Consider the following 25,956-nt stretch of genomic DNA (forward strand, 5'->3'; position numbering starts at 1 on the left):
TTCTTGACTTATGCAAGGCTCCAATTACTACACAGCAAAACATTCCACTTAAAATAGAGGGGAAAAAAACCTAACAAAGAAAAACATAAAAACATAAAACAATGTTATTTCGATGGATAGATCTTAAGTTGAATTAAAGACTTAATCATTGAAAGTAAAAAAAATATATAAATAATGATCTTTTATGATTATTGAGATATTTATTATTTAGATATTATTAAGATATTTATCTTTTTATACTTTAATGTGTGGGGGGCCCTTTTGGATCCCAAATAATTTTAGTGGGAGTAAAAAAAAAATGACTGCCATTGCTTGAAAAATAATAATGGTGTTCTGAATTATTGACCCATTTAAGGCTCCAATTACTTCACATCAAGTGTTCCACTTACAATTTTATTCAGGGGCATAAAAAAGAGGGTTTTGAAATTAAGCGTAAAAACATTTTTTTTTTAAAACAACACCAAAAAACCTTTATATCAATAGATATACCTAAAGTTGATCTACAGATGTAAACGTGGAATAAAAAAATTACACAAATAATATATGACCTTTTTTTACATTTTCATGACTGAGACATTTACGGGTCCCTGGGACTAAACTTGAGAGGAGCACTGAAGGTATTGAGGATGAAAAATATCGAAATAACCCCCACATGTTTTGACTTTTCAGTGGAAATAGTTTGGAAACCCTTGGTATGAACGCACGCTGTCATTTATATTTAGGCATAGTTGGACTACCCCTGTTTGTTTTCTTCAGACTTTTAATCAACTCAGACGCCACATAATGCTCAGCACACAGACTAATATGTAAGTAGTTCCACTTGGAGACAGTTAGTGTGATGGTGTACGTCCACCTGCTAAGGAGGGGGGTGCATCAGGGAGGACAGAGACGAGCATCTGAAAGGCTGGGACGTCTGGAAGATGGGAGAGTTCCAACCAGAGAGTTGACCAGATGAGAACTTTGGGCTGGTCTGTGGTCTTTGACAGCCACTAGAAGAGGACACTTGTGATCAGAACAGTTTTCTGATAAAAGTGTGTAGAGGGTGGTCACCTGACTGTGGTGGAATATGTGGGTTGGTTGGCCATTGTTATCTGGCTGGATGGTCTGTGAGACACCATGCCTGCGGATAAAACATAACCAAATAAAATGTTGATCTCAGAAAAAGAGGCTTACCTACAGTATTTACTTTGGTTAGCTCGCTAAAGACGTCAAATAACCAAATCCAACACCGCAGAATCCATCTTGAGTCTAACAATGTTTCGCTTTGTTGAAACATGAGCAGTTTCTCACGAGCAGACTACTGGGAACTGACTTGGCAAGTGGACATGGGACGGTCTATGCGAAGGGGAGGACACATTACAACCATTTAGAGGCTGCTAGTGGACTTGACGATGTAAAACAATGCATATCGGGATAGACTGCCACCAGGTGCATCCTTGCACAGAGGAACGATTGCACACCTGAGATTTGGAACGTGGGAAATTATATTTTGTCTTCAACGCATATTGCGATTTAGGAAGGTCTGCTTGATAACCCTAGTTTGGGATGTGTACCTTTCATATTTGAACCCATATGTTGTTCAAATAGACTTAGACTTCCTTTTTATTGCCATTCAAATTTGAACTTTACAGTACAGATAAGAACAAAATGTTGTTGCATTAGCTCATGGTAGTGCAGGATCAAAAAGCAATAAGGTGCAGATATAAATAAATAGATTACTGTACAGATAAATATATTGCACTTTTGCATCTGCATCCATGTTTATGGATGTATGTTATATTGTCATTATATTCCAAATGTACTTAATGGTACCAATTTTCGCTACTTTTGTGTGTGCTCATTAGACATGCGCGGTTTGCGGTCTCATCCGCGGGTAAACCATGGGTCGGGCGATTGACATGATGAAAAAATAGATTTTAATTAGATCCGGGCGGGTGGCGGTTGAACCATCCGGAGACATTTAATATACATGGTTCTTGGATCGGTATCCTTTGCCATTTAAAGAGCCATTAAAGACCCGTGTAATAAAGCAAATAAGTCAATAGGAGACGCTATTATTCTCTTGAATGACTGCCGGTAGTAACCCAGATATTAAATATTTGGGCGTAAATGTCGCCTACTACAACATTTACGATCTGCTTGTCAGTCCAGCATCATTTTGTGTGTGGCTTCCGCGGCAACACGCACACGACTGCAAGGCATACTGGGTGACACAGAGTACACTAATAGTTGTGATATAAACAATTTTAACATTCTTAGTTATATGCGCCACGCTTTGAAGCCACACCAATTAAGAACGACAAACACATTTCAGGAGATAATCCTCACAGTAACACAACATAAACGCAACACAACAAATACCCATAATCCTTTGTATCCATAACATTTCCTGACTATTTTCTACACCCCCCGTGCGTCGGTAAGGTGGGCGGGGTGGGTCGAGGGGGTGTGAAATATATTCAGGAAGTTTCATGAATACAAAGGATTATGGGTATTAGTTGCGTTGCGTTTATGTTGTGTTACTGTGAGGATGTTCTCCCGAAATGTGTTTGTCAATCTTGTATTGTGTGGCTTCACAGCGTGGCGCATATTAGTAAGTGTTAAAGTGGTTTATATCACAACCATCAGTGTACTCTGTATCACTCTGTATGCCTTTCAATCTCATACGTGTGATTGCGGAAGCTGCACACAACATGTTGCTGGACCAACAATCGGTTCATACATGTTGTTGATGGTGTCTAAGGCGATGGTTTCACAGCATACCCATATTCTTCTCATCAGGATGAACATTAATGAATAGTCACGAGAACGTTAGCTGCTCCAATTGACTACATTACTCTGTGAAACAATTTTAGATAGCTCTATGAATGGTAAATGTGGCCAACCTCTGATGTAATTCAGCGGGCGGTTGGCGGGCGGGTACGGTCCCGATAAAAAGTTGGTTCGGGTGGACGGCGGGTGGATGACGATTTTGGTGATGCGGATGATATAATTGCCTATCCTCGCATCTCTAGTGCTCATAATAAAAGTTCATTTGTTTAATAATAACGTTTCACATTGAGCTGATAATGACAACTGTGCTGTCCAGTTCTTATAGCTTGCTTTCATAGGCTAAGTATGCATTCATTTGAGTTTGTCCTGTTAATCTGAATCTGTTAATCTTATCTTTTGTTGAGCCCTACAAGGTATTTATACTGTAAGTATTGTGTTTATTAGCCACCTGCTATTTGATTGTAACGTGCATCTTAGTTGTAGTTTTCATTAACACAATTGCAGGTGTTGAAATGACAATGTAAAATCCCTAATGTTAATCGGAAGCATTTATATGGAATTTCCCATGTAAATTAGCATCAAGCTAGCGCATTTTGTAAAAGTAGAGCCTTAATCTTGAGTGCTTTCTTTCTTTGTAATATGACATAGACAAGGGGTGTCCAAAGAGCAGCCGGGAGGACATATGTGGACCACAGCTCGAGTTTAGTTGGCTCGCAACATGTTGTTGGGGGGGGAAAAAAAGAAGCAAAAATGTAGGAAAAAAAGACCAAATGTAAAGATGAAAATTTGACACAAAATTTAAAAAGTGTAAGTATGTGGAGGACTTTTTTCTATTTATATATTTGGTAGAAATGCTAAAAACAGAATAATATATCAAAACTAAGAGTCAGCTTTGTGTTAAAAGTGACAAAGTGTATTTGTTCACCTTCTTGTCATTACATTACATATTTTTACATTTTTTGTATTTTTCTGAGGGCTGGAACTGGGAGTTAAATCACCAAAAATAATTCCTGGGCGCGGCCACTGCTGCTGCTCACTGCTCCCCTCACCTCCAAGGCGGCGAACAAGGGTGATGGGTCAAATGCAGAGAATAATTTCACCACACCAAGTGTGTGTGTGTGTGACATTCATTAGTACTTTAACTTTAACATTACACCACTGCATCCGCTGACCCCTCTCTGTCAGTTTACGTGGCCTACCACTTGGTGGCTGAGTTGCTGTTGTTCCCAAACTCTTCTATTTCCTTGTGATAAAGCAGACAGTTCACTTTGGAATATTTAGGAGCGAGGAAATTTCACGACTGGATTTGTTGGACAGGTGGCATCCTATGACAGTTCCACGCTGGAAATCACTGAGAGCGGCCCATTCTTTCACAAATGTTTGTAGGAACAGTCTCCATGCCTAAGTGCTTGATTCTATACACCTTTGGCCGGGCCAAGTGATTAGGACACCTGATTCTCATCATTTGGATGGGTGGCCAAATACTTTTGGATAATATAGTGTATCAAAGCTGCACATCATGAAGGAAGTACAAACCCATGCGTCCGTTTTGCGGAGGGCTGATCAATGACAGTCTGGGGACATTGGCAGGCTGACACAAACAGAGATGAAGTCAGTTAATCACATTATTACAAATATGAAATTAATATTAAAGACTTACTTTTCTGAAGCGACGATTATCCCCCTCTAAGTTGTCAGCACTGTCAGGCGAGACAACGTCCACAGAAAAAACAAAAAGTGAATTGTGAAGTGAATTATATTGATATAGTGACTCAAAGCGCTTTACATAGTGACACCCAATATCTAAGTTACATTTAAACCAGTGTGGGTGGCACTCGGAGCAGGTGGGTAAAGTGTCTTGCCCAAGGACACAACGACAGTAACTAGGATGGCACAAGCGGGAATCGAACCTGCAACCCTCAAGTTGCTGGCACGGCCACTCTACCAACCGAGCTATGCCGCCCCAAAAAAACAATATTGTTACACAAAATACATTCTTACCTCTCTTGGACAATAACAGAATGTCATGTATAAGATGTTTAAGGTGCTGTACACGCTGGAATAATTACTTGTTATTTAACTGACAAAATGAAAATTGTTAAAATTATTCCGATTTATAAAAATGGTGATAAACATTTGGTCTCAACTTATAGACCTGTGTCTTTACTACCTCAATTTGCAAAACATATTGAGAAATTATTTGTAAATAGACTTGATAAGTTTATTGACAAACATGAGCTAGGAGTAATCGATCGACATCCCAGCAGTGATGGACTTTGTAGAAAACATAGTAACAGCAATAGAAAAAAAGCAACACATCGTTGGAGTATTTATGTGTTTATGGAAAGATTTTGACACAATTGATTATACCGTACTTCTGAAAAAATTGGAAAACTTTGGCATAAGAGGTGTTTCACAACAGTGGTTAAGTATTTATTAGATCTCAATATATGGAAATGAATAGGACTAAATCACCGCTAAGAAGAGTAACTTGTGGGGTTCTAGTATTACCAATCTTATGGTTATATGCCAACAACTAGTATGTGTCAAGTACCTAGTTATATGATTCTGAGGTGTACGGCTGAAAAATTAGCTAAAAAAAACGTTAGCATGCTAGTTTTACCATGTTCACGTTAGGATGCTAACAGCTAACATCTGTCAATTAGCAGGTTATATGACTCCAAAGTGTATGGCTGCAAAATGACCATGCTAAAAAATGTTTAGCTAAAAGGTAGCAGATCCCACATCAGGGCGAGAAAAAAACTCAACCCAATGGGATAATGACAAACCTTGTACCAAGTTATAAGATTCTGAGGTGTACGGCTGTAAAATTAACTAAAAAAAAGTTAGCATGCTAACAGCTAGCATGTGTCAAGTACCACATCATGAAACCCTGAGGTATACAGCTGCAAGGTTGGCTAAAAAAGTTAGCATGCTATGTTTAGCATGTTAATATGCTAACAGCTCTCATGTGCCAAGTACCAAGGGGTGTACGGCTGTAAAATTAGCTAAAAAAAAGTTAATATGTAATAACTAACGCGTTTGCCTGTGAGGTGTTTGCCTGCGAATTTGGCTTAAAATGTTAACATGCTAATTTTAGCATGTTAATGTTGGCTAATGTTAATATGCCAACAGCTACCATGTGTCAAGTACCAAGTTATAAGACTGATGTAGGCTGCAAAATTGGCTAAAAAAGTTAGCAGGCTAATTTTAGCAAGTCAACGTTTGAATGCTAACAGCTAACGTGTCACCTACCAAGTTATAAGACTCTGATGTAGGCTGCAAAATTGGCTAAAAAAGTTAGCATGCTAATTTTAGCAATTCAACGTTTGCATGCTAACAGCTAATGTGTCAAGTACCAAGCTATACGACTCTGAGGTGTATGGCTCCAAAATTTGCTTAAAAAGTTAAAATGCTAATTTTACCATGTTAACATTAGCATACTAATGTTAACATGTCAACAGCTAGCATGTGTCAAGTACCAAGTTATAAGACTCTGATGTAGGCTGCAAAATTGGCTAAAAAAGTTAGCAAGCTAATTTTAGCAAGTCAACGTTTGAATGCTAACAGCTAACATGTTAAGTACTAAGCTATAAGACTCTGATGTAGGCTGGAAAATTGGCTAAAAAAGTTAGCATACTAATTTTAGCAATTCAACATTTGCATGCTAACAGCTAACGTGTCAAGTACCAAGTTATACGACTCTGAGGTGTATGACTGTAAAAATTGGCTTAAAAAGTTAAAATGCTAATTTTAGCATGTTAACGATAGCATTCTAATGTTAACATGTCAACAGCTTGCATGTTTCATGTACCAAGTTATAAGATTCTGAGGTGTACGGCTGTAAAATTAACAAAAAAAAGGTTAGCATGTTAACAGCTAGCATGTGTCAAGTACCAAATTATAAGGCCTTGAGGTGTACCCTGCAAAATTGGCTAAAAAAGTTAGCATGCTACTTTTAGCATGTTAATATCCCAACAGCTTGCATGTGTCAAGTACCAAGTGGTGTACGGCTGTAAAATTAGTTTAAAAAAAGTTAGCATGCTAACAGCAAGCATATGTCAAGTACCAAGTTATGTGGCTCTGTAAAAGTGGCTAAAACAGTTAGCATGCTAACAGTTATCACATGTCAAGTACCAAGTTGTATGAGGTGTACGGCTGCAAAATTAGTTTAAAAAGTTAGCATGCTAATGTTAGCGGTCATTGTCAGATTTCCCCCCTCTAGAACCCATTCTGAAAAACTAGAGCACCTAGAATGTGGTTGCCATGGAGATTAAAGGCAGCCCGAAACGATACGATATTTTACCGTTCTGACATTCTTGTGTAGACTGGGCCTAAATACAGCTGCTTTAAACTTTGCCAGTCTAAAAACAAACCGAAAGTGAGACAAACTAATATGAGTCAGTAATTAAAAGAAATATTTAGTAAAGCAACAAAAATAAACCATCCTCTTGGCCTCCCTTCAGGCCTCGCGAGAAACGGTAAAGCCTGCAGGAAGGGGCTGACATAATATCTGCCATCAGTCACCCACGATGTTTTTGCTCAGCGCCACAATCTAAAGTCACACAGGATAAGATAACATTTGCACTATTAAAACTTGGCCGGCCAATCCGGCTTGAGTCAATGAGGTCTGGGAAACCCAAGAGGGATTCTTGACTAAAGCCAAGCAAAGCTGCGCTTATTCAGGTGTGTGTGTGTGTGTGTGTGTGTGTGTGTGTGTGTGTGTGTGTGTGTAGCCCCGGGGCAGAGCAAAGATCTACAGTGGCTAAAGCTAACATAAGACATGAGGCTGAGCCCGTCCAGAATTGTGTGTGTTTTCCCTGTCAAATCGCGCCTATGTTCTGGCAGTGCAAAGACGGGATGGTACTCACATGTTGCTGGATGAGGAATGTCTGGAGAGCGACACAGGAGAATTAAATGGGATCTGGACCACTGGAGGCAAAGAAACAATCACTCTTACTGTCAACTACTTGTGTACTAATCACATCGAGCTGTTTCAAAAAGACACCAAGCAACAGCTGTACAAGTTAAGACCTTTGGTAACTGCAGTAATAATTATTATAATTAGGACCTGTCGTCAAGTGTGACAGGAACATGTTTTGTCGCTGTCACTCTTCACTTGGGATTTTGACTGCATGTGGGTGGTCCTATATTACATGCATGTGTGTCAACATTTTGGATACAGGAGATCATTATTAGATTGAAAGGATGGCACACACGAGTGATGGTGCTGGGGTTTACCTGCTTTTCGTCCCTGTGAGGCTTGGGAGCTGTGGCTCATCTGAGACTTTGATGTTGCACTAAAAGACAGCAGGCATAAGCAAAGTGCATCAGTTTGACTTACAAAACTAGTATTCAATTGAGTTCAAAACCCCAGCAGAGTCATTCCAAAGACTATAAAAATAGAACCCCTTTATCTCCCTGTTTGGTGCTCAGCATCAAGGTTTGGAATTGGGGGTTGAATCAACAAAAATGATTCCTGGGCGCGGCCACCGTTGCTGCCCACTGCTCCCCTCACCTCCCAGGCAGTGAACAAGGGGATGGGTCAAATGCAGAGGACACATTTTACCACACCTCGTTTGTGTGTGACAATCATTGGTACTTTAACTCTAACTTTAACCAGCTTTGAGCTGATCGCATGTGTTTGCGGCGCTTCCTCGTTAGTTTTTTGATGTGTATAAATGCCCTGTTGTGCAGCATGGGGCTGAATTGGGAGAAGCGATGTAAAAGCTTTCCCCACAAGACGGAAAGAAGACAAGAATGGGAAGTGAAGGTTTGCAAACAACACTGGAGAGCCACCCATTACAGCAGAGGTCTCAAACTCAAATAGAGAGTGGGCCAAAATTTAAAACTGAACGAAGCCGCGGGCCAAGGCTGAAAAAATGAATCCTTTAATAGGGACCCAAACAAGTTTTGCTTTGAATATTGACCAAGCAAGGCTTATATAACTTTATAGTGACATGCAAAATCGAATATTAAATAATAATAATTGAAAAAATATCAATGGCATATCAAATGAAATAAAAATACAAATTGAATGCCTCTTTTCGGCGGCGGGTTTGAGTTGGGGTGGGGTTTGGTGGTAGCGGGGGTGTATATTGTAGCATCCCGGAAGAGTTAGTGATGCAAGGGGTTCTGGGTATCTGTTCGGTTGTGTTTATGTTGTGTTACGGTGCGGATGTTCTCCCGAAATGTGCTGTGGGTTCACAGTGTGGCGTATATTTGTAACAGTGTTAAAGTTATTTATACGGCCACCCTCAGTGTGACCTGTATGGCTGTTAACCAAGTATGCCTTGCATACACTTGTGTGTGTGTGTGTATGAGCCGCCTATATTATGTGAGTGGGCCGGCACGCTGTTTGTACGGAGAAAAAGTGGACGTGGCGACATGTAGAGAACGCCAAAGGCAGTGCTTTTACGGCCCGCCCCCAATATTATTGTCCGGGTGGAAATCGGGAGAAATCCGGGAGGGGCACTGAACTTCGGGAGTCTCCCGGGAAAATCGGGAGGGTTGACGAGTATGAGTATTAGTGGTGAATGTGGCGTTAAAGCGGCGGGCCAGCTCTAATGTTAATTTGATATTGCCTCAAGGGCCAAATGAAATTACACGGCGGGCCAAATTTGGCCCGTGGGCCAGAGTTTGACACCCATGCATTACAGTGTCTTGTGCCAAGTAAACTTCTGACACTACATCTGTGTTTTGCTCAGAAGACAACAAACAGAAGCTAATACAATTAACAAAAAATGAATACATTTAAGAGATGGGTTGACAAAAACAGACTTATCTTTGAATCTCAGTAAAACTAAAATAATGCGGTTCGGTAGCAGCAGAAAAGTACAACGAAGATACAAATAGGAGTAGACATTGAAAGAGTGAAATAAACCAAATTTGGGGGTGTGATAACAAATGAGAAAGTGAACTGAGAGTCAGAAAATATACCCCCACCCAAAAAAAATTCAGTAATGAATAAAGCAAAATATGTTCTGGACCAAAAATCACTGCATATTCTCTTCTGCTTGCTGGTGTTACCTTAGCTCAGTTATTGTGCAGAAATATGGGGAAATAACTACAAAAGGACGTATTCACTTAGGATTTCAGAAAAAAATAAAGATTAATTAGAATATGCCATTTGTTAATCTCATAGCCAGACCTGTGTGTTTTCTTCCACACCTGACGGTTTCCACTGTTGCCGACCTCAGAGGGTGTGACGTGATGATTAGTTAGAATAATACAAAATGAGTGTACATACAATGATTACAAACACATTGACACCACAGTTGACATACTTCGTTGGTCCGAAGCTAATGGAGATTTTAGCAAAATAAGGGTAAAAAATTATTGTTCAGTTTGGTCGTTCTGTGTATTTTTTTTTACGTTTTTTTGCACCATGGAGTGCTTGTTATAGAGCCTGTTGGTCACCAAACACTCCAGGAATTTAGCAGCATAGTGCGTCAAATACAGCCGCATAATTATACTTTGACGACATAAAAGCATGTTTTATTGTACGTTTATGAGTTGGAGTATGTTTAGAACTATATATAGACATATTATTTTGGTTTATTTCATCATAAAAACTAACGTCAAAATTGCATATATCCGGGCACAGCTGCCTGCGTGCGTCCTTTATAGCGGTCATGGTGCCTGTTGTTTAGTTGGCCATTGTCTTTCTATACACAACTCTGAACAATGGTTATGGTTACAGTTTGAATGTAGTTTGTTGGCATAAGGGCCAGAAAGAAAATTGTCCGCATGTGCTCTCAAGACAGACAACTAATATCTTCAGGGGTTAGGAGGAGAAAAGTCTGTAAGTGATATCTGTTGACTTTATTTAACCAAGGTGCAGTCACATGACTTCCACTGAGGTCACCAGCTTTTAAGGATTACGAATAAGCTTCACACTGTTAAAAATGATATCCGAAGAAAGACATTTACAGGACTGTCATTTATCTGATTGCAGTGAAGATGTGCAGCAAGACGAGACAGAGCCAGAGAGGCTGACAGGATGATTCCTGTGGTGTTCTAGAGAGACAAACTGAAAGATGCCTGCAAAGATTACCCGCCTGCCATACAAAGACTACACTGTGATGGACCCAGGAGGAACTGCCGTTATGTACGCACAAGGTCATTTGATGCGCTGCCACAAGACTTTACTGTTACGTAAACTCCAGTTATAGTTACGTTATCAGTCACATCCTAGCATATGACTCAACTGAAGACCTTAGTGACCTCAGGTTAAAGGTTTATGCAGGACATTTACCTACTTGAATTATTGTTTTTTTTAGGAAGTCCTGATACTTTACACATTTCACGGCCTCACATTTAAAGATTGACTTCACTTTTTTATTTAAATAAGTTGGTAGATAGTAAAACATTATAAAAATCAAATACAGGGGCAATAATGTAACAAGATGATAAGTAGATACATACTGATACTGATTTGCATTTTTAAGTTATGATGACCAGCCCTCTGACTGACTGCTTCAACAGTAAATGTTGCATTAGTGACATCTAGCGGCAGAAGAGGGAACAATCAGCTACTGGAAAACAAGATTACAGAAGCTAAAACTAAAAAAAATAACTTCTAATCCATCCATCCATCCATTTTCCACCGCTTATTCCCTTTTGGGGTCGCGGGGGGTGCTGGCGCCTATCTCAGCTACAATCGGGCGGAAGGCGGGGTACACCCTGGACAACTCGCCACCTCATAGCAAACACTCCAAATGAAATGTTGAGAGAAATTATTGAGACAGTCGTCCCTTTGCTACTTCTAGTTTTCCGGCTTCACTCATTCACCCCAAAGAGTTATTCATTTGACATTGTTTTCAAATGTTTTTATATAATAAAACATATCACAGTTCCTCACTGTTACACACTTGACTACGGCCTATTACTATTTTAAAATAGGCCTATTTAGGTAAAATGCACATATGTTGGCTTTAATTAGGCATTTTCAAGCATTAATATGGCTGAATGAACGTAAAATGACAAATCTAAAGTACTGCATTGCACAGCAGGTCATCGTCATTCAACAAGTTGCTGTTTTTTATAGGGCAGTAGTTGTGTGTGTATACAGATAAATTGGGGCCCGAAGCAGTTTAGTGCAAAATAACAAATTTACCATAATGAAAACTTAAATTTGCATATGTTTCTGACACATCTCTGGCTGGGCTTTGGACCAGTGTTAATTTTGACAGCAAAATTTGATTTAGTTTTAGTCATAGTCTTTTGACTAAAATGTAATTTAGTTTTAGTCATAATTTAGTTATTTAAATTGTTTTTGTTTTAGTCTAGTTTTAGTTGACGAAATATCATAAGATTATAGTCGACGAAAACTACAGTAGATTTAGTCGACTAAAGGGTAATATGTAAACTTTCCCTTCAATTTCTGAAAGTCAAATCAAAATAGCGGAAAAATCGCCAATACAAGTCGTATTTTGATGAAAATTATGTCACAAATGTAGTATTTCACGAGTAAGCCGTGTAATAAACGGGATAACGTCGAGTGAGTTGTATGTTGTGGAAAATGCTTACCTGTGTGTGGATTTCGAGGTGATTCGACTGTAAATGTTGCTTCAAGTTTGTTGTGTTTTTCCCCGTAATCCTCACGCTGCATTTCTTACACTGCGTCTTGTTATCTTTGACGTCAAATATAAAATTTCCCCATATGTCCTCTCTCAAACGCAAACTACGTTTACGGAACTTCCTGACCACGTCGCTGTGATTGCTTCTCTTCCCAACTCCTCCCGCCTTTTCCTAACGAAACGAGTTCCGATCGGATCTCGTCTCTGGCAGACATTTTCGTCTCGCTTTTATTCGTTGACGAATATGTCAATACACCTTGTCATCGTCTTAGTCCACGTAAATTATTTTTTATTTAGTTATTGTCTCGTTTTAGTCAGAAAAAAGGGTCGTTGACGATAACTATGACGAAAATTTTTCGTCAACAAAATTAACACTGATTTGGACCCAGTATAAATACTTACTAACATGGCACTAATGCTGCATGCCACTGTGGACAGTGAGAATGTACTGTGAAATTTGCCATTATATTCAAGGACAGAGCAGGAAGGGGCTTGGAATATTTTGGCGGTAAAATTTAATATGATGCACCGTGTCATTCTTTGATTGACATTTTACATCACGGGTCCCTATTTGTATAGTGAAGTGTGGCTCAGTGTGTGTGTGAGTCTATATGACTTATGTGTGTTAAGTTAAAGTTAAAGTACCAATGATTGTCACACAACACACTAGGTGTGGCAAAATGTTTCCTCTGCATTTGACCCATCCCCTTGTTCACCCTCTGAGAGGTGAGGGGAGCAGTAGGCAGCAGCGGTGACACGCCTGGGAATCATTTTTTGGTGATTTATCTCCCAATTCCAACCCAAGAAGGGAGGCAATGGGTCCCATTTTTATAGTCTTTGGTGTGACTCGGCTGGGGTTTGAACTCACATCCTACCAATCTCAGGGCGGACACTCTAACCACTAGGCCAGTGAGTAGGTACAGTATAGTTTATGTTTTATTTGCTATTATTGTGTCTACTTGTTGGGTAAACTGAGTGTGAAGGTGACTATATGGGTGTTGTTTCAAGTTTAGAGGGTTTTGATTATGTAAACATTATTTAGGTCGTAAACAATTTCTTATGCTCTGATTATGAAAATATTTGATTCATAAATAAGAATGACTACTTTGCCTAAATTCACACAACAGCTATAAACCAAAGACGAGTGTAATAAGGTCTGTTCATAATCACGATATTGGTGATAGTAGTCGTTGTGTACCTCTGAAGAGAATACTCCAGCTTGGCAATGTAGGCACTCTGTTCGTTCATCTTCCTATGGTGCAGAAAAACAAATAGTTTGAAATGTTCAGATTTTAATCAGGGAAAACATGATGGTTTTGTCAGTTTTACAGTCCAGCACTTTCATGGTATGTTGGTTTTAAGGATTTTAAAATGTTAGAGGTTATAATCTTATTTGTACTTGATTGCGGTAAACCCTAACCCTCTTCCAATCAAACCTCTCAATCATCGTGGGCAAGACCAAAGAGTTGTCAAAAGACCACAAGCCAAGTCCATCAAGAAGCTTGGGGAGAAAAAGACCAGTATTGCTGGGGTGCATATGACGTCACTTCCGTTTTTTTTCTTTGCGGCTTAATTCACACGATGGTCAAGCAGCTGGAACGTAGCATTAAAACAAGTGAGAGTGAGTGTAAATTTTAAGCAGAAAATCCCGTGTTGCTGTTGGGTGTTCCAGTCGTTCAAATGGAGACATAAGAAAGCTTTCATAGAGTCCCAAAAGAAGTGCTTTATAAAGGTTATAAAGTCAGGGAAAAATTGAGAGTGCGTCAAAGGAACTGGCTCTTAAAAATATCACTTTCATCATCTTGTGGAATACAATTGGACCATGCTGGTGTTTACAGTGATCACTTTGTAAAATGTTTGTTCGAACATTTCATTTGTTTAATGTGATGCAATCAAGTTTATTCTCTACTACGTTAGTAGTGTTTGAGAGAAGAATGAAACGTGTGATCGCATTCGTTTGTGTTATTTTGTAGTTGCTATGCCTAAATAAAGCTACAAAACCTGCTTGTGCAAATAAACTAACATCATGTTCAGTCCTAGTAATAAATATTGTGATTGTTGGTCCAATCCACCGTACTTTCTTTCTCGATTTTCATAACAGAAACTAAAACTTAGTTGTTGTTGATCAGGAAAGCTAAGTGCTTTATTCCACACCAGTGACCACATTATAGTGTATTTGGTGCTATTTGCTAGCATCAAGAAAATATCCTTAACAGTATTAATAAATTAAATGAATACATCTCTCGTAGGCTCAACAGCATATTCTAAATCTTGAAATTGCTAGCAAACATTGCTTAACAACAGGGACATATACAGCTAAATCATGAGACAAAATATGAACTTCACATCATAAAAACAACTGCAGACATGAATTGTAGATATGACTAATATTTGTAGCAGGAAATCAACTGCAAACAAGCCTATCCTTTTTCTTATTAGTGTCACAATCACAGCAGCACGGCAATTATGTCAATGAAATACGGTACTTAGTGATGCACGAATAAGTTAAACATTGTCTTTCATAGATTATTGCTTAATTTGTGGATCCCTCTGATTTAAATACATGATGTGCCTCTAATAATTTCTTCTTTAAGTCCTTATAATTGTTGAAGGAAGTGAGTTCCCGGGGAGCAGTAACGTCTTGGTTATGATGAAGGGTTTGAAGCTTAAGAGTGTTTAAATCCATTCATGATTGCGAATGCATTTGCCTCCGAAACCTTAAAAAATATATCCAAATCTGCACTGATGTAGGTAAATAAACAGTAGCCTAATGGGACTCTAGACCAGGGGTGTCCAAACTTTTTCCACTGAGGGCCAAACACTGAAATATCAAAGCAAGTGGGGGCACTTTTAATATTTTTTATTTTAAAAAACAATACAGTATATGTTTTAAAAATATATACATATAGGCTTCCACTCAGGCTTGATCCCGGGGACCCTAAAGGATTTTGGTCAAAAAAATATTTAAAATGTGTCAGTATTTTGTATTATTTTTACTCAAGTTTTAAATCTCTAGATCAGGGGTAGGGAACCTATGGCTCTAGAGCCAGATGTGGCTCTTTTGATGACTGCATCTGGCTCTCTGATAAATCTGAGCTGACGTTGCTTAACACGATAAGTAATGAATAATTCCACTTGTAATCACAGTGTTGAAAATAATGTTCAAAATATAAATTATTCTCATGCATTTTAAATCCGTCCATCCGTTTTCTACCGCACCTGTTCAAGAAGTTGCATCAATGGTAAGAAATTATTTATTTATTATTGGTTAGTGTGGGGCTTGCCCTCCTGGGGGTTCTTCAGACCCCCAAGCACCGACATGAGAGCCTGTTTCAGGGTTACAATATTGTTTAATTTTTCAATAAATCTCTCAGTTGTTTTCCAGCCCCAACCCCATCTCTCCTCCTGGCTGCTGCTTATAACAGAGCGACAGGTGATTATATAACAAGGCCCAGGTGGGTCATCTACGCACCTATCGCTGCAGGCCAGCAGGCCACGCCTCCTCCACAATTAGCTTCAGAATAACAATGTTATTACAAAGAATAAGAGACCTATTATACTCTAGAAATGTTGGTTTTACTTAAAAATGCACGCGTTTAGTTGTGTTCAGTGTTAAAAAAAAAATATTATATGGCTCTTACGGTAATATATTTCAAAATATTTGGCTTTTTGGCTCTCTCAGCCAAAAAGGTTCCCGACCCCTGCTCTAGATCAACATTAGGTCTGTCTGTCAATATAACGTTTTTTTAAAGTATTAAGTTGTATGCCCTTTTCGTCAAAGAAAACCCAGTTTTTTATGGAAAAACACAAAACATTTTTAAGTGGAATATTAGATATTATATAACAAATTGGAGCCTTAAGAAGGTCCATAATTCAAAACAACATGATCAATGACACTTAAAAACAAATCACACTAAAATGATTGGGGATCCAAAAGAGTCCTACTCATTAAAGTGTTAAAAAATAAATTATACATTTGTTTTACTGTTTAATTTCAACACAATAATCTGGAGATCAACTTCAGATCTATCCGTCAATTATAAGTTGTATTGTTGTTTATGTCGTTCGTTTTAGGCCCTTCTTTAAAAAAAAAACAGCCTCGTTTTTTTATATGGCAAACACAAAATATGCAACATTTTCCCCAAAGAATATCTGAAAGTCGAATATTTAATGTGACGTAATTGGAGGCTTGAAAGGTCAATTATTCATAATGACATTGATTTTGACACATTATTTTTTTTTTTTTAAAGAAAGAAACAGCCTGCATAGCAGCTTTGTGTTATTAGAGTAAACATTGCAACATTTTCTTGTTACATTTCACCTGGTAGCTCTTTTATAACACTTTTTATGTTTGTTATTCTTTTTAAATCGTATTTCTATGATGTGCGCCGGGCCCGTTAAAAACATGACCTGCGGGCCGCACTTCAGACACCCCTGCTCTAGGTCTACCTTTAGGTCACGTGATTGCAACCCAGTAATTGCAGCAATAAATGGAGGAAATACAAAGTTTTGGTGAAAACATTTGTCTAAAACCGAATCCTACGAAAAGCATACATAACCGTGGTACACCCGTACTTATGTCTGTTAGTGGAATAGTTTCCCACCTTTGGACAAAGTGAACTGTACATGAGAGCTCATCTACATTATGGTGAAGAACAAAACATGAATGCACTCTGTGTTTAATATTCTTGCAAATACACACACACATTAGGGCTGGGTGTTATATCGATCTAGTCGATATATCGCGGGTTTGTCTTTGTGCGATATAGAAAATGACCATATTGTGATATTCGACTATACTATACTTTAGTTGCGGGCATTACACTACATGCGTTGCCCACTCTTTCTTGTCTCTCCTTCTCACAGACACATAAAAACAAGTGCACTTTCTTACATACGTCACGTCACACGCCCTCCCGGAGCAGAGAGGTAGCTACATGGGTAACATTAGCTGTGATGCTAACGATGCGTTGCGAGTGGTAATACGAGAGAGAAAAGGTGCCAATCTGGTAACAAATGGAGGAATAATTCATTCCCAAGAAAAACAGAACGTGGTCCATCGTGTGGCGGTGGTTTTGAATATGTTTAACAATTATGCGGCAAAAGCGTTGCTACAAAAAGTAGCATTACTGCTAATATTCAGCATCATTTGAAAAGTCACCTGCTAGAGAATGAAATGTGCTTGAAACTGTATGTCAACATGTCCGTTCGGTGCCACACCAACAAAATGCAGACGCAAAAATTTCCAAATCAACACCATATGAAAAAAAAATCAACAGAAGGAGATAATGTATACAGGAACCTACCACAGAACGAAGGACATACATTGTTTGATTTCCTATTATGCAGCTAATTTTTGACAGTTTTTGAAATATCTTGTGTGACATCATGCACAAAAGTTCACTATTTGTTTTAAACTACTGTAGTGGCGTTCTGTACAAAAAGTACACTTTAGCTTAGTGTTGTTTTGATATGTCCTCTTAGTGACATCATGCACAAAAGTGCACTCATAGCTTGTTTTAAAATGTCTCTGACAATCTTGCACTTTCTGTTTTGGAAACAACATGAATGTTTGTGCCACTGCTTAATAACTGTTTAATAAATACAGTTTTAGTTGGGATTTCCCTCTCTGCATGATAGTTTAAAATGAGCATGTATTAATGCAGTATGAAGAAGAATGTTTTAAAGTAGACACATAGAATCATCATACTGCTGTGATTATATGCATCAAGTGTTCATTCAAGGCTAAGGCAAAATATCGCGATATATATTGTGTATCGTGACATGGCCCAAAAATATCGAGATATTAATAAAAGGCCATATCGCCCGGGCCCTAACACATATTGTATCTTATTTAGGTTCCGGAAGAAGAGGTACCAGGAACAAGACGAAGTGAGAGGGATCGGCGCTCGGCACATACACGGCAAGTTAACTGTCAGTTTCAATCCCTGTCAAGAGACAGGACCATTTTAGAGATTACTCCGAATTTTAGACAGTTCGGTTGACTCTCCCAGCGCTGGTATTTCTATTGTTTGCACATACTCCTTTTTGTAGATAAAATTGTAACTTCAAGTCTATTCGCCTCAAATCATTTTAGACAGCCTTTGGATTAAAGGATCTGGGTTGACTCTTTCCTCCCGAAGATAGGGTCCTAATATGTCCTTCAATCAAATTCTTATTTCTATTTTATTTCCTTCCGTCTCTTTTTGATCAGATCATACCTCATCAGCAGTGAATTGAACACTTTTCACTCATTTCCCCCCCACTTAGCATCTTAAAGGATTTAACTCACCTGGCCATTTGCTGCATTTGCTGCTTCATCTTGACAAGCACCTCCTCTAGCTTCTCATTCTGTTGTTTAAAAAAACAGAAAACTGTAAGCTTTAGTAAAAAAAAAAAAAAAAAAAATCGTCAGCTGCACATAAACTTTGACATCCCACCCTTTTCTGGAAGTGTGTCAGCAGCCTTTTCTGATGTCTTGCCTGGAACATGTGCACCTGCAGACAGACGACACAAAATATGTGACGTCCTGCATTACGCTGCTGACCACAACATTAGGTACACCATCCAATCTAGCTGCAAAATGTGACAAACCGCTCTCAGAAGTAATGCAGGGCACATCAGACTAGAGATGGATTAAGAGCCGTTTAAAAGACTATCGTTATTATTTTATTTGTTTTAGAAGTAACTTCTTTTTATTAGGAAACAATCACAGGAATGGGATTTGGATCTGAATAATTCAAAACTATACATACACGATTGGTGGGAATTCTGAAACATGAATAATCATTTCATTTGGCTCATGTTTTCATCATTAACATTCCATAAGGTGGTGCCATATCCCATATCCTATTCCATTTGCATTGACTATGAGACCCCGTTTTATTCCTGTTTAAACTTTGTTGATCACAATTGTAAAAAATATACCTACATATAGTACATAATAATAATGTCAGACAAGATTAAAATGTGAATGTAAAACTGTACTACTCGCCCTGGTTCTCAGCTTACACTTTAAAGAGCTGTTCAAAAGGCTCAATTTGTTCGCAATCATCACATCCCTACATCAAACTGCATGATTATCTTTGCTAAGGTGGCATTTTTAAAGTAAAGAGGCAGGTTCACCTAATGTGTCTAATTCAGGGGTGTCAAACGTAGGGCCCGGGGGCCGAATCAGGCCCGCAAACAGGTTTTATCCGGCCCGCGGGATGAGTTTGCGAAGCATAAAAATGAGCCAACATTTTTTAATGAAAGAAACTGCTGTTTTAAATGTGTCCACTAGATTGTCTAAATAGCAATTATTTGTGTCTTTGTAGATTATGCTACAAATGTAAAAAAAAAAAAAACACTACACAATGTTAGTGAACTAGTCGTGGAAAATGAGCAAACTACATATATAACATCCTGTAAATTGATTTTGATATTTGTTTATCTTGATTGTTTCAAAATGAACACCAATGACTTGACTGATGAACTTTATCACATAATTTATTCAGAAAGTATAAATAACGACAAATAAAGATAGAATACTATTAACCGCAACATGTAAGTGTAAAAAACCCCCAACAACCTTATGATTTGTACATTTACAGAGTGTGCTTGTTCAATTTTTAAACAAAAGAAACAATCTTAAGTTGTCTTTATTTTTAAGTTATCGTGCCGTGATTTTACCAGTTCGGCCCACTTGGGAGTAGATTTTTATCCATGTGGCCTCCCATCTAAAATGAGTTTGACACCCCTGGTCTAAATACAAATACACAACGGCAAATATTAACGGGAAGAAGAAAAATGAGCAAACTTTGCTGATTTCTGAGAAGTATTTGCTTGCCACGACGTCAATGCTGGAGAACAGAGCCTTCACTTCTGTACTGCTCTAGAGAAAAAAAGAAAAAAAAAACATTTCTTATTTTGTATCGTAAAATTTTTTTGTAGTTTATTTAAATCATACAAACATAAAAACCCTTTATTCATTGAATTAAAAATACTGAAATTCCACGACATAGATAGATGGATAGATAGATAGATAGATGGATAGATAGATCAATCAATCAATGTATTTTATTTCGGCAATCTTCACATAAAACAAAGAACAACAACAAGAAAACAAAAACAAAAAACAAAAAAAAAAAAACACTCATTTGAGCAATGATTGAGCCGAAAGGGTGTAGGTTGAAGCAACGCTTATATAAACCTACCCCATCACAACAAGAACAAGCTTCAAAATATATAAAATCTAAAACATGCTTCACTTATATTACTTTTTTTTTTTTTTTTTTTTTTTTTTTTAAACAATATATAAGCAACATATATGTAGCACACGTCTCATATACATAGTTTAACATTTAAATCAAACATATACATTTGTACACTTATATATATATATATATACATATACATACACACACATATATATATATACATATACACATACATACATACACACACATATATATATATATACATATACATACACATATACACACATACATACATACATTATACATACACAATTCATTTAAATTCCATATAAAGTGGTAATATATACATTTTAATATAACCTATATGTATAATTATGAAATCATACATTGTATTTATATACATATATATTATTGTCTTTCTAAAACAATGTTTGCTCTTCTTTCTTATATTTACTAATGATAAATGATTATAGATAGTACTTTATTTATTCCTTCAGGAGGAGTTCCCTCAGGAAAATTAAAATATAGTGAATTTGCAAACAGCTAAAATTATACACAAAGCAAACTACAATCTGCTACCCAAGAATATACAACAATTCTTCTGAATAGAGAAACTAGAAATTGTGATGTATCTTGCTGTATGCTTGCATGTTCGAAATAAACTCAAAACATCAATAATAATATACTTGCTTGGTCAGTAAGAGGCGACACATGACATCGGCCCCTGCATATTAAACACTCGCCTCGTTTACCTGAAAAACAAATAATAGACTACACATTAAAGGAGCTAGCACAGTCCCAATTTTTTTTTTTTTTTTGCATTTGTGAGTTTTCTAGGGCGACATCTCAAAAACATCTGTATGTATTTATGTATATGTCCTATGATTGACAGCAGTCCAGAGTGTACCCTGTTGGGATAGGCTCCAGCTCACCTGTGACCAGGTGTATTCAGTAGAGCTGCATTATTAATTGTGCTTAGACAAATTTAATAATGCTTACTTTTGATTAATACTAACAATAAACAACGTGGACATCGAGCTTGCTGTAGTTTAAGATGAAGTCCAACAGAGGTCTCTGTTGGACTTCATCTTAAATAAAACAAAAAAGTAAAGTGTTGTATTATAATACTTTTGTGGTGGCAAAGGTTGCAGATGACATGTCCGCATGTCGTGAGGGCCAGTCTGCGCTCGGAGGAGGGTTCTGATCAGTGTTCTATGCTTCCGATAACGACCGTCCATGAGTGAAATCAGCCACATTTATAAACCATACATTTGTTTATTAATTTATGGTGACATTAGTTGACCCTGAAGAAATTTAAAGTCAATATTGAAAGGGAAGCAGCACTTTTTTTTTAGATTTTTGCCTATAATTAATAATCCTTAAGTAGTACATTCATACGTTATGCATTCTAAGTCATAAATAAACATTAGTAAAAGTCAGCTAGCAATGGAGCCAAATGAAGTAGCTCTATTCCACCTCTAGAGCGCTCTGAAAGTGATTCAAAAGCCTCCATCCACATTTTATACACAAGCTGTAAGTATATATGTAATTTAGTAATGGGCACATTCATAATATCATGCCACATTTACACATTTTTACTATTTTAAGTATACAGTTACGTATTAATTTTACAGACGCACCACAACATTTGCTTTTCCTTTCAACAATAAACACTAAGCATCATGCAGCAGTATTGCTAATTGTTGAACAAGGTATACAAACTCCGAACATAATCATTTACTATAATAACTGCTCTCTGGGATGCAGACTTATGGGATGTTTATATTTTTATATTTGACACAGTCACAGGGTTTTTTTACACGTGTGAGTTTTTTAAGGCTACATCTCAAAAACATGTATATGTGTTTATGTATATGTCCTATGATTGACAGCAGTCCAGAGTGTACCCTGCTGGGATAGGCTCCAGCTCACCTGTGAGCAGGTGTATCCAGTAGAGATGCATTAATAATAATAAAAAATAATAATGCTTACTTTTGATTGATACTATCAATAGAAAAACATGCACATGAAGCTCTCTGTAGTTTAAGATGAAGTCCAACAGAGGTCTCTGTTGGCTTAAACTTAAATAAAACAAAAAAGTAAAGTGTTGTATTATAATACCTTTGTGGTGGCAAAGGCTGCAGATGACATGTCCGCACGTCGTGAAGGCCAGTTTTCGCTCGGAGGAGGGTTCTGATCAGTGTTCTATGCGACCGTACATGAGTGAAATCGGACACATTTATAAACTATACATTTTTGTATTCATTTATGGTGATATTTATTGACCGTAAAGCAATTTAAAGTCAATATTAAAAAGGAAACTGGACTTTTTTTTTGTTTTTGCCTATCATTATATTCCTTACATAGGATGGAGCCAACTGAAGTCGCTCTTTTCCACCTCCAATGCGCTCTAAAAGTGAGTCAAAAGCCTCCATCCACATTTTATACACATGCTGTAAGTATACAGGCACATTTATAATATAACGGGCACATTCATAATATCATGCCATATATATACGCATTTTTACCATTTTAGGTGTACAGCCACGTATTAATTTTACAGACACACCACAACATTCACTTTTCCCTTCAACAACAAACACTAAGCATCATGCAGCAGAATTGCTAATTGTTGAACAAGGTATACAAAGGCCGAACATAATAATTTACTGTACAATGTCTGCTCTCACCGGGATGCAGACTGATGGGATGTTTATATTTTTATATTTGACACAGTAAGAGTTTTTTTTTTTTTTTTTGCATGTGTGAGTTTTTTAGGACTAAATCTCAATCATGTACAGTGGGGCAAAAAAGTATTTAGTCAGCCACCGATTGTGCAAATTCTCCTACTTAAAATGATGACAGAGGTCTGCAATTTTCATCATAGGTACACTTCAACTGTGAGAGACAGAATGTGAAAAAAAATCCAGGAATTCACATTGTAGGAATTTTAAATAATTTATTTGTAAATTATGGTGGAAAATAAGTATTTGGTCAACCATTCAAATGTCTCACTGATGGAAGGAGGTTTTGGCTCAAAATCTCACGATACGTGGCCCCATTCATTCTTTCCTTAACACGGATCAATCGTCCTGTCCCCTTAGCAGAAAAACAGCCCCAAAGCATGATGTTTCCAGTCCCATGCTTCACAGTAGGTTTGGTGTTCTTGGGATGCAACTCAGTATTCTTCTTCCTCCAAACACGACGAGTTGAGTTTATACCAAAAAGTTCTATTTTGGTTTCATCTGACCACATGACATTCTCCCAATCCTCTGCTGTATTATCCATGTGCTCTCTGGTAAACTTCAGATGGGCCTGGACATGCACTGGCTTAAGCAGGGTGACACATCTGGCACTGCAGGATTTGATTCCCCGTCAGCGTAGTGTGTTACTGATGGTAACTTTTGTTATTTTAGTCCCAGCTCTCTGCAGGTCATTCACCAGGTCCCCCCGTGTGGTTCTGGGATTTTTGCTCACCGTTCTCATGATCATTTTGACTCCACGGGATCAGATCTTGCGTGGAGCCCCAGATCGAGGGAGATTATCAGTGGTCTTGTATGTCTTCCATTTTCTGATCATTAATCCCATAGTTCTATTTTGGTTTCATCTGACCACATGACATTTTCCCAATCCTCTGCTGTATCATCCATGTATCCTTTTTGGTATAAACTCAACCCGTCGTGTTTGGAGGAAGAAGAATACCGAGTTGCATCCCAAGGACACCACACCTACTGTGAAGCATGGGGGTGGAAACAATATGCTTTGAGGCTGTTTTTCTGATAAGGGGAAAGGTCGATTGATCCGTGTTAAGGAAAGTATGAATGGGGCCTTGTATCGTGAGATTTTGAGCCAAAACCTCCTTCCATCGGTGAGAGCTTTGAATGGTTGACCAAATACTTATTTTCCACCATAATTTACAAATAAATTCTTAGAAATTCTTACAATGTGAATTCCTGGATTTGTTTTTCACATTCTGTCTCCCACAGTTGAAGTGTACCTATGATGAAAATTACAAACCTCTGTCATCATTTTAAGTGGGAGAACTTGCACAATCGGTGGCTGACTAAATACTTTTTGGCCCCACTGTATATGTATTTATGTATATGTCCTATGATTGGCAGCAGTCCAGAGTGTACCCTGCTGGGATAGGCTCCAGCTCACCTGTGACCAGGTGTATCCAGTAGAGCTGCATTAATAATAATAAAAATAATAATGCTTAAAAACACGGACATGAAGCTCTCTGTAGTTTAAGATGAAGTCCAACAGAGGTCTCTGTTGGCTCAAATTTAAATAAAAGAAAAAAGTAACTCATGTGTTGTATTATAATACCTTTGTGGTGGCAAAGGCTGCAGATGACATGTCCGCACGTCGTGAGGGCCAGTCTGCGCTCGGAGGAGGGTGGATAAAAGCAGGAGTTGCAGCAGATCCACTGAGACATTTTGGATTTCCTGCAAAAAGATGTGTTTATTTCTTGTTAGCATCGCTGCTAACGGCTAACGCTACATAAATATGTATATTTATATATACCTGTCGTTTGTATATAGCAAACACACATAAAGGAGCGTCGTACTCGGATTAGTGTTAAGTTTCTTCTAAATTGCGACTTTAATCAGGACCAACAGACGTGTTTTTAATGAATGAAAAGACAAACCTTTTATTTGGAACCAATCTGCTCAGGTGATGTCGGCTAGCTTGTGAAGCTAACGTGAGTTAGCCTGAAGCTAGCAGTCTTCTGTTTCACGCGACATAAACTGACAGGTCCATCATTTCATTCCATATTTTCTTTTCTGTATGTTTCCTCTAAGTTTACTTCTACCGTCAACTTGTCTGTTTGTATGAGTTTAACCCGAGTTTATAGCAGATATTAGCTGCTAGCTAGTTTAGCAACTAGCTGTCTTATTGTCCTGACAGATGTGTAAATATTCATTTATTGTGTTTTATAGTCCAGCAAAAATAGACACCAGTCAGCTAAAATGAAATAAAAAAAAAACATAAATGCCATTATGTTTACGTTATACCGCCTGCTTTGCCTCAGTGGCTATTTAAAACAATGTATTCTGTAGAGAATACATATATTTTTTAAGAGTTATTTCTCTATTCATAGTCATGTTTAAAGCAGCTAATATTTTTCCATGTGTACACTTAGTGCTTTTTCCTTTTTGTTCGCCTAGTAAAGTCTGTGTTTTACCTTGAAGGCGCTGGAATATGTATTGGGAGTATAATGTACTCCCTTTTTCCATTTTCAGTTTAGAACAGGGGTGTCAAACGTACGGCCCGGCCCGCGAACAGGTTTTATCCGGCCCGCGGGATGAGTTTGCTAAGTATACAAATTAACCTGAAATTTTTGAATGAAAGAAACAGCTCTTCTACATATGTCTACTGGATGTTGCAATAGCAATTCTTTG

General features: G+C 37.9%; 1 protein-coding gene and 1 long non-coding RNA gene across 2 annotated transcripts; both read right to left on the bottom strand.

Moving 5' to 3' along the window:
• Nucleotides 1-290: 290 nt before the first annotated feature.
• LOC133545988 (probable E3 SUMO-protein ligase RNF212) lies at nucleotides 291-20,220 on the bottom strand. Its single transcript, XM_061891764.1, has 10 exons — nucleotides 20,152-20,220; nucleotides 18,794-18,850; nucleotides 18,646-18,704; nucleotides 13,552-13,605; nucleotides 8,014-8,072; nucleotides 7,644-7,704; nucleotides 4,433-4,472; nucleotides 4,309-4,363; nucleotides 1,051-1,120; nucleotides 291-989 (listed from the first exon to the last, which is right to left on the bottom strand). Exons 2-10 carry the CDS (start codon nucleotides 18,842-18,844, stop codon nucleotides 857-859), a joined length of 582 nt encoding a protein of 193 aa, XP_061747748.1. The 5' UTR covers nucleotides 18,845-18,850; nucleotides 20,152-20,220; the 3' UTR covers nucleotides 291-856.
• A 1,021-nt stretch (nucleotides 20,221-21,241) lies between these two features.
• LOC133546007 (uncharacterized) lies at nucleotides 21,242-25,450 on the bottom strand. The gene is made up of 3 exons (XR_009804959.1): nucleotides 25,203-25,450; nucleotides 24,881-24,999; nucleotides 21,242-21,303 (listed from the first exon to the last, which is right to left on the bottom strand). It is a non-coding gene; the product is annotated as an uncharacterized LOC133546007 (long non-coding RNA).
• Between the last annotated feature and the right edge of the window lie 506 nt (nucleotides 25,451-25,956).

This window comes from Nerophis ophidion, linkage group LG29 (assembly GCF_033978795.1).
Source record: "Nerophis ophidion isolate RoL-2023_Sa linkage group LG29, RoL_Noph_v1.0, whole genome shotgun sequence".
NCBI classification, from domain to species: domain Eukaryota; kingdom Metazoa; phylum Chordata; class Actinopteri; order Syngnathiformes; family Syngnathidae; genus Nerophis; species Nerophis ophidion.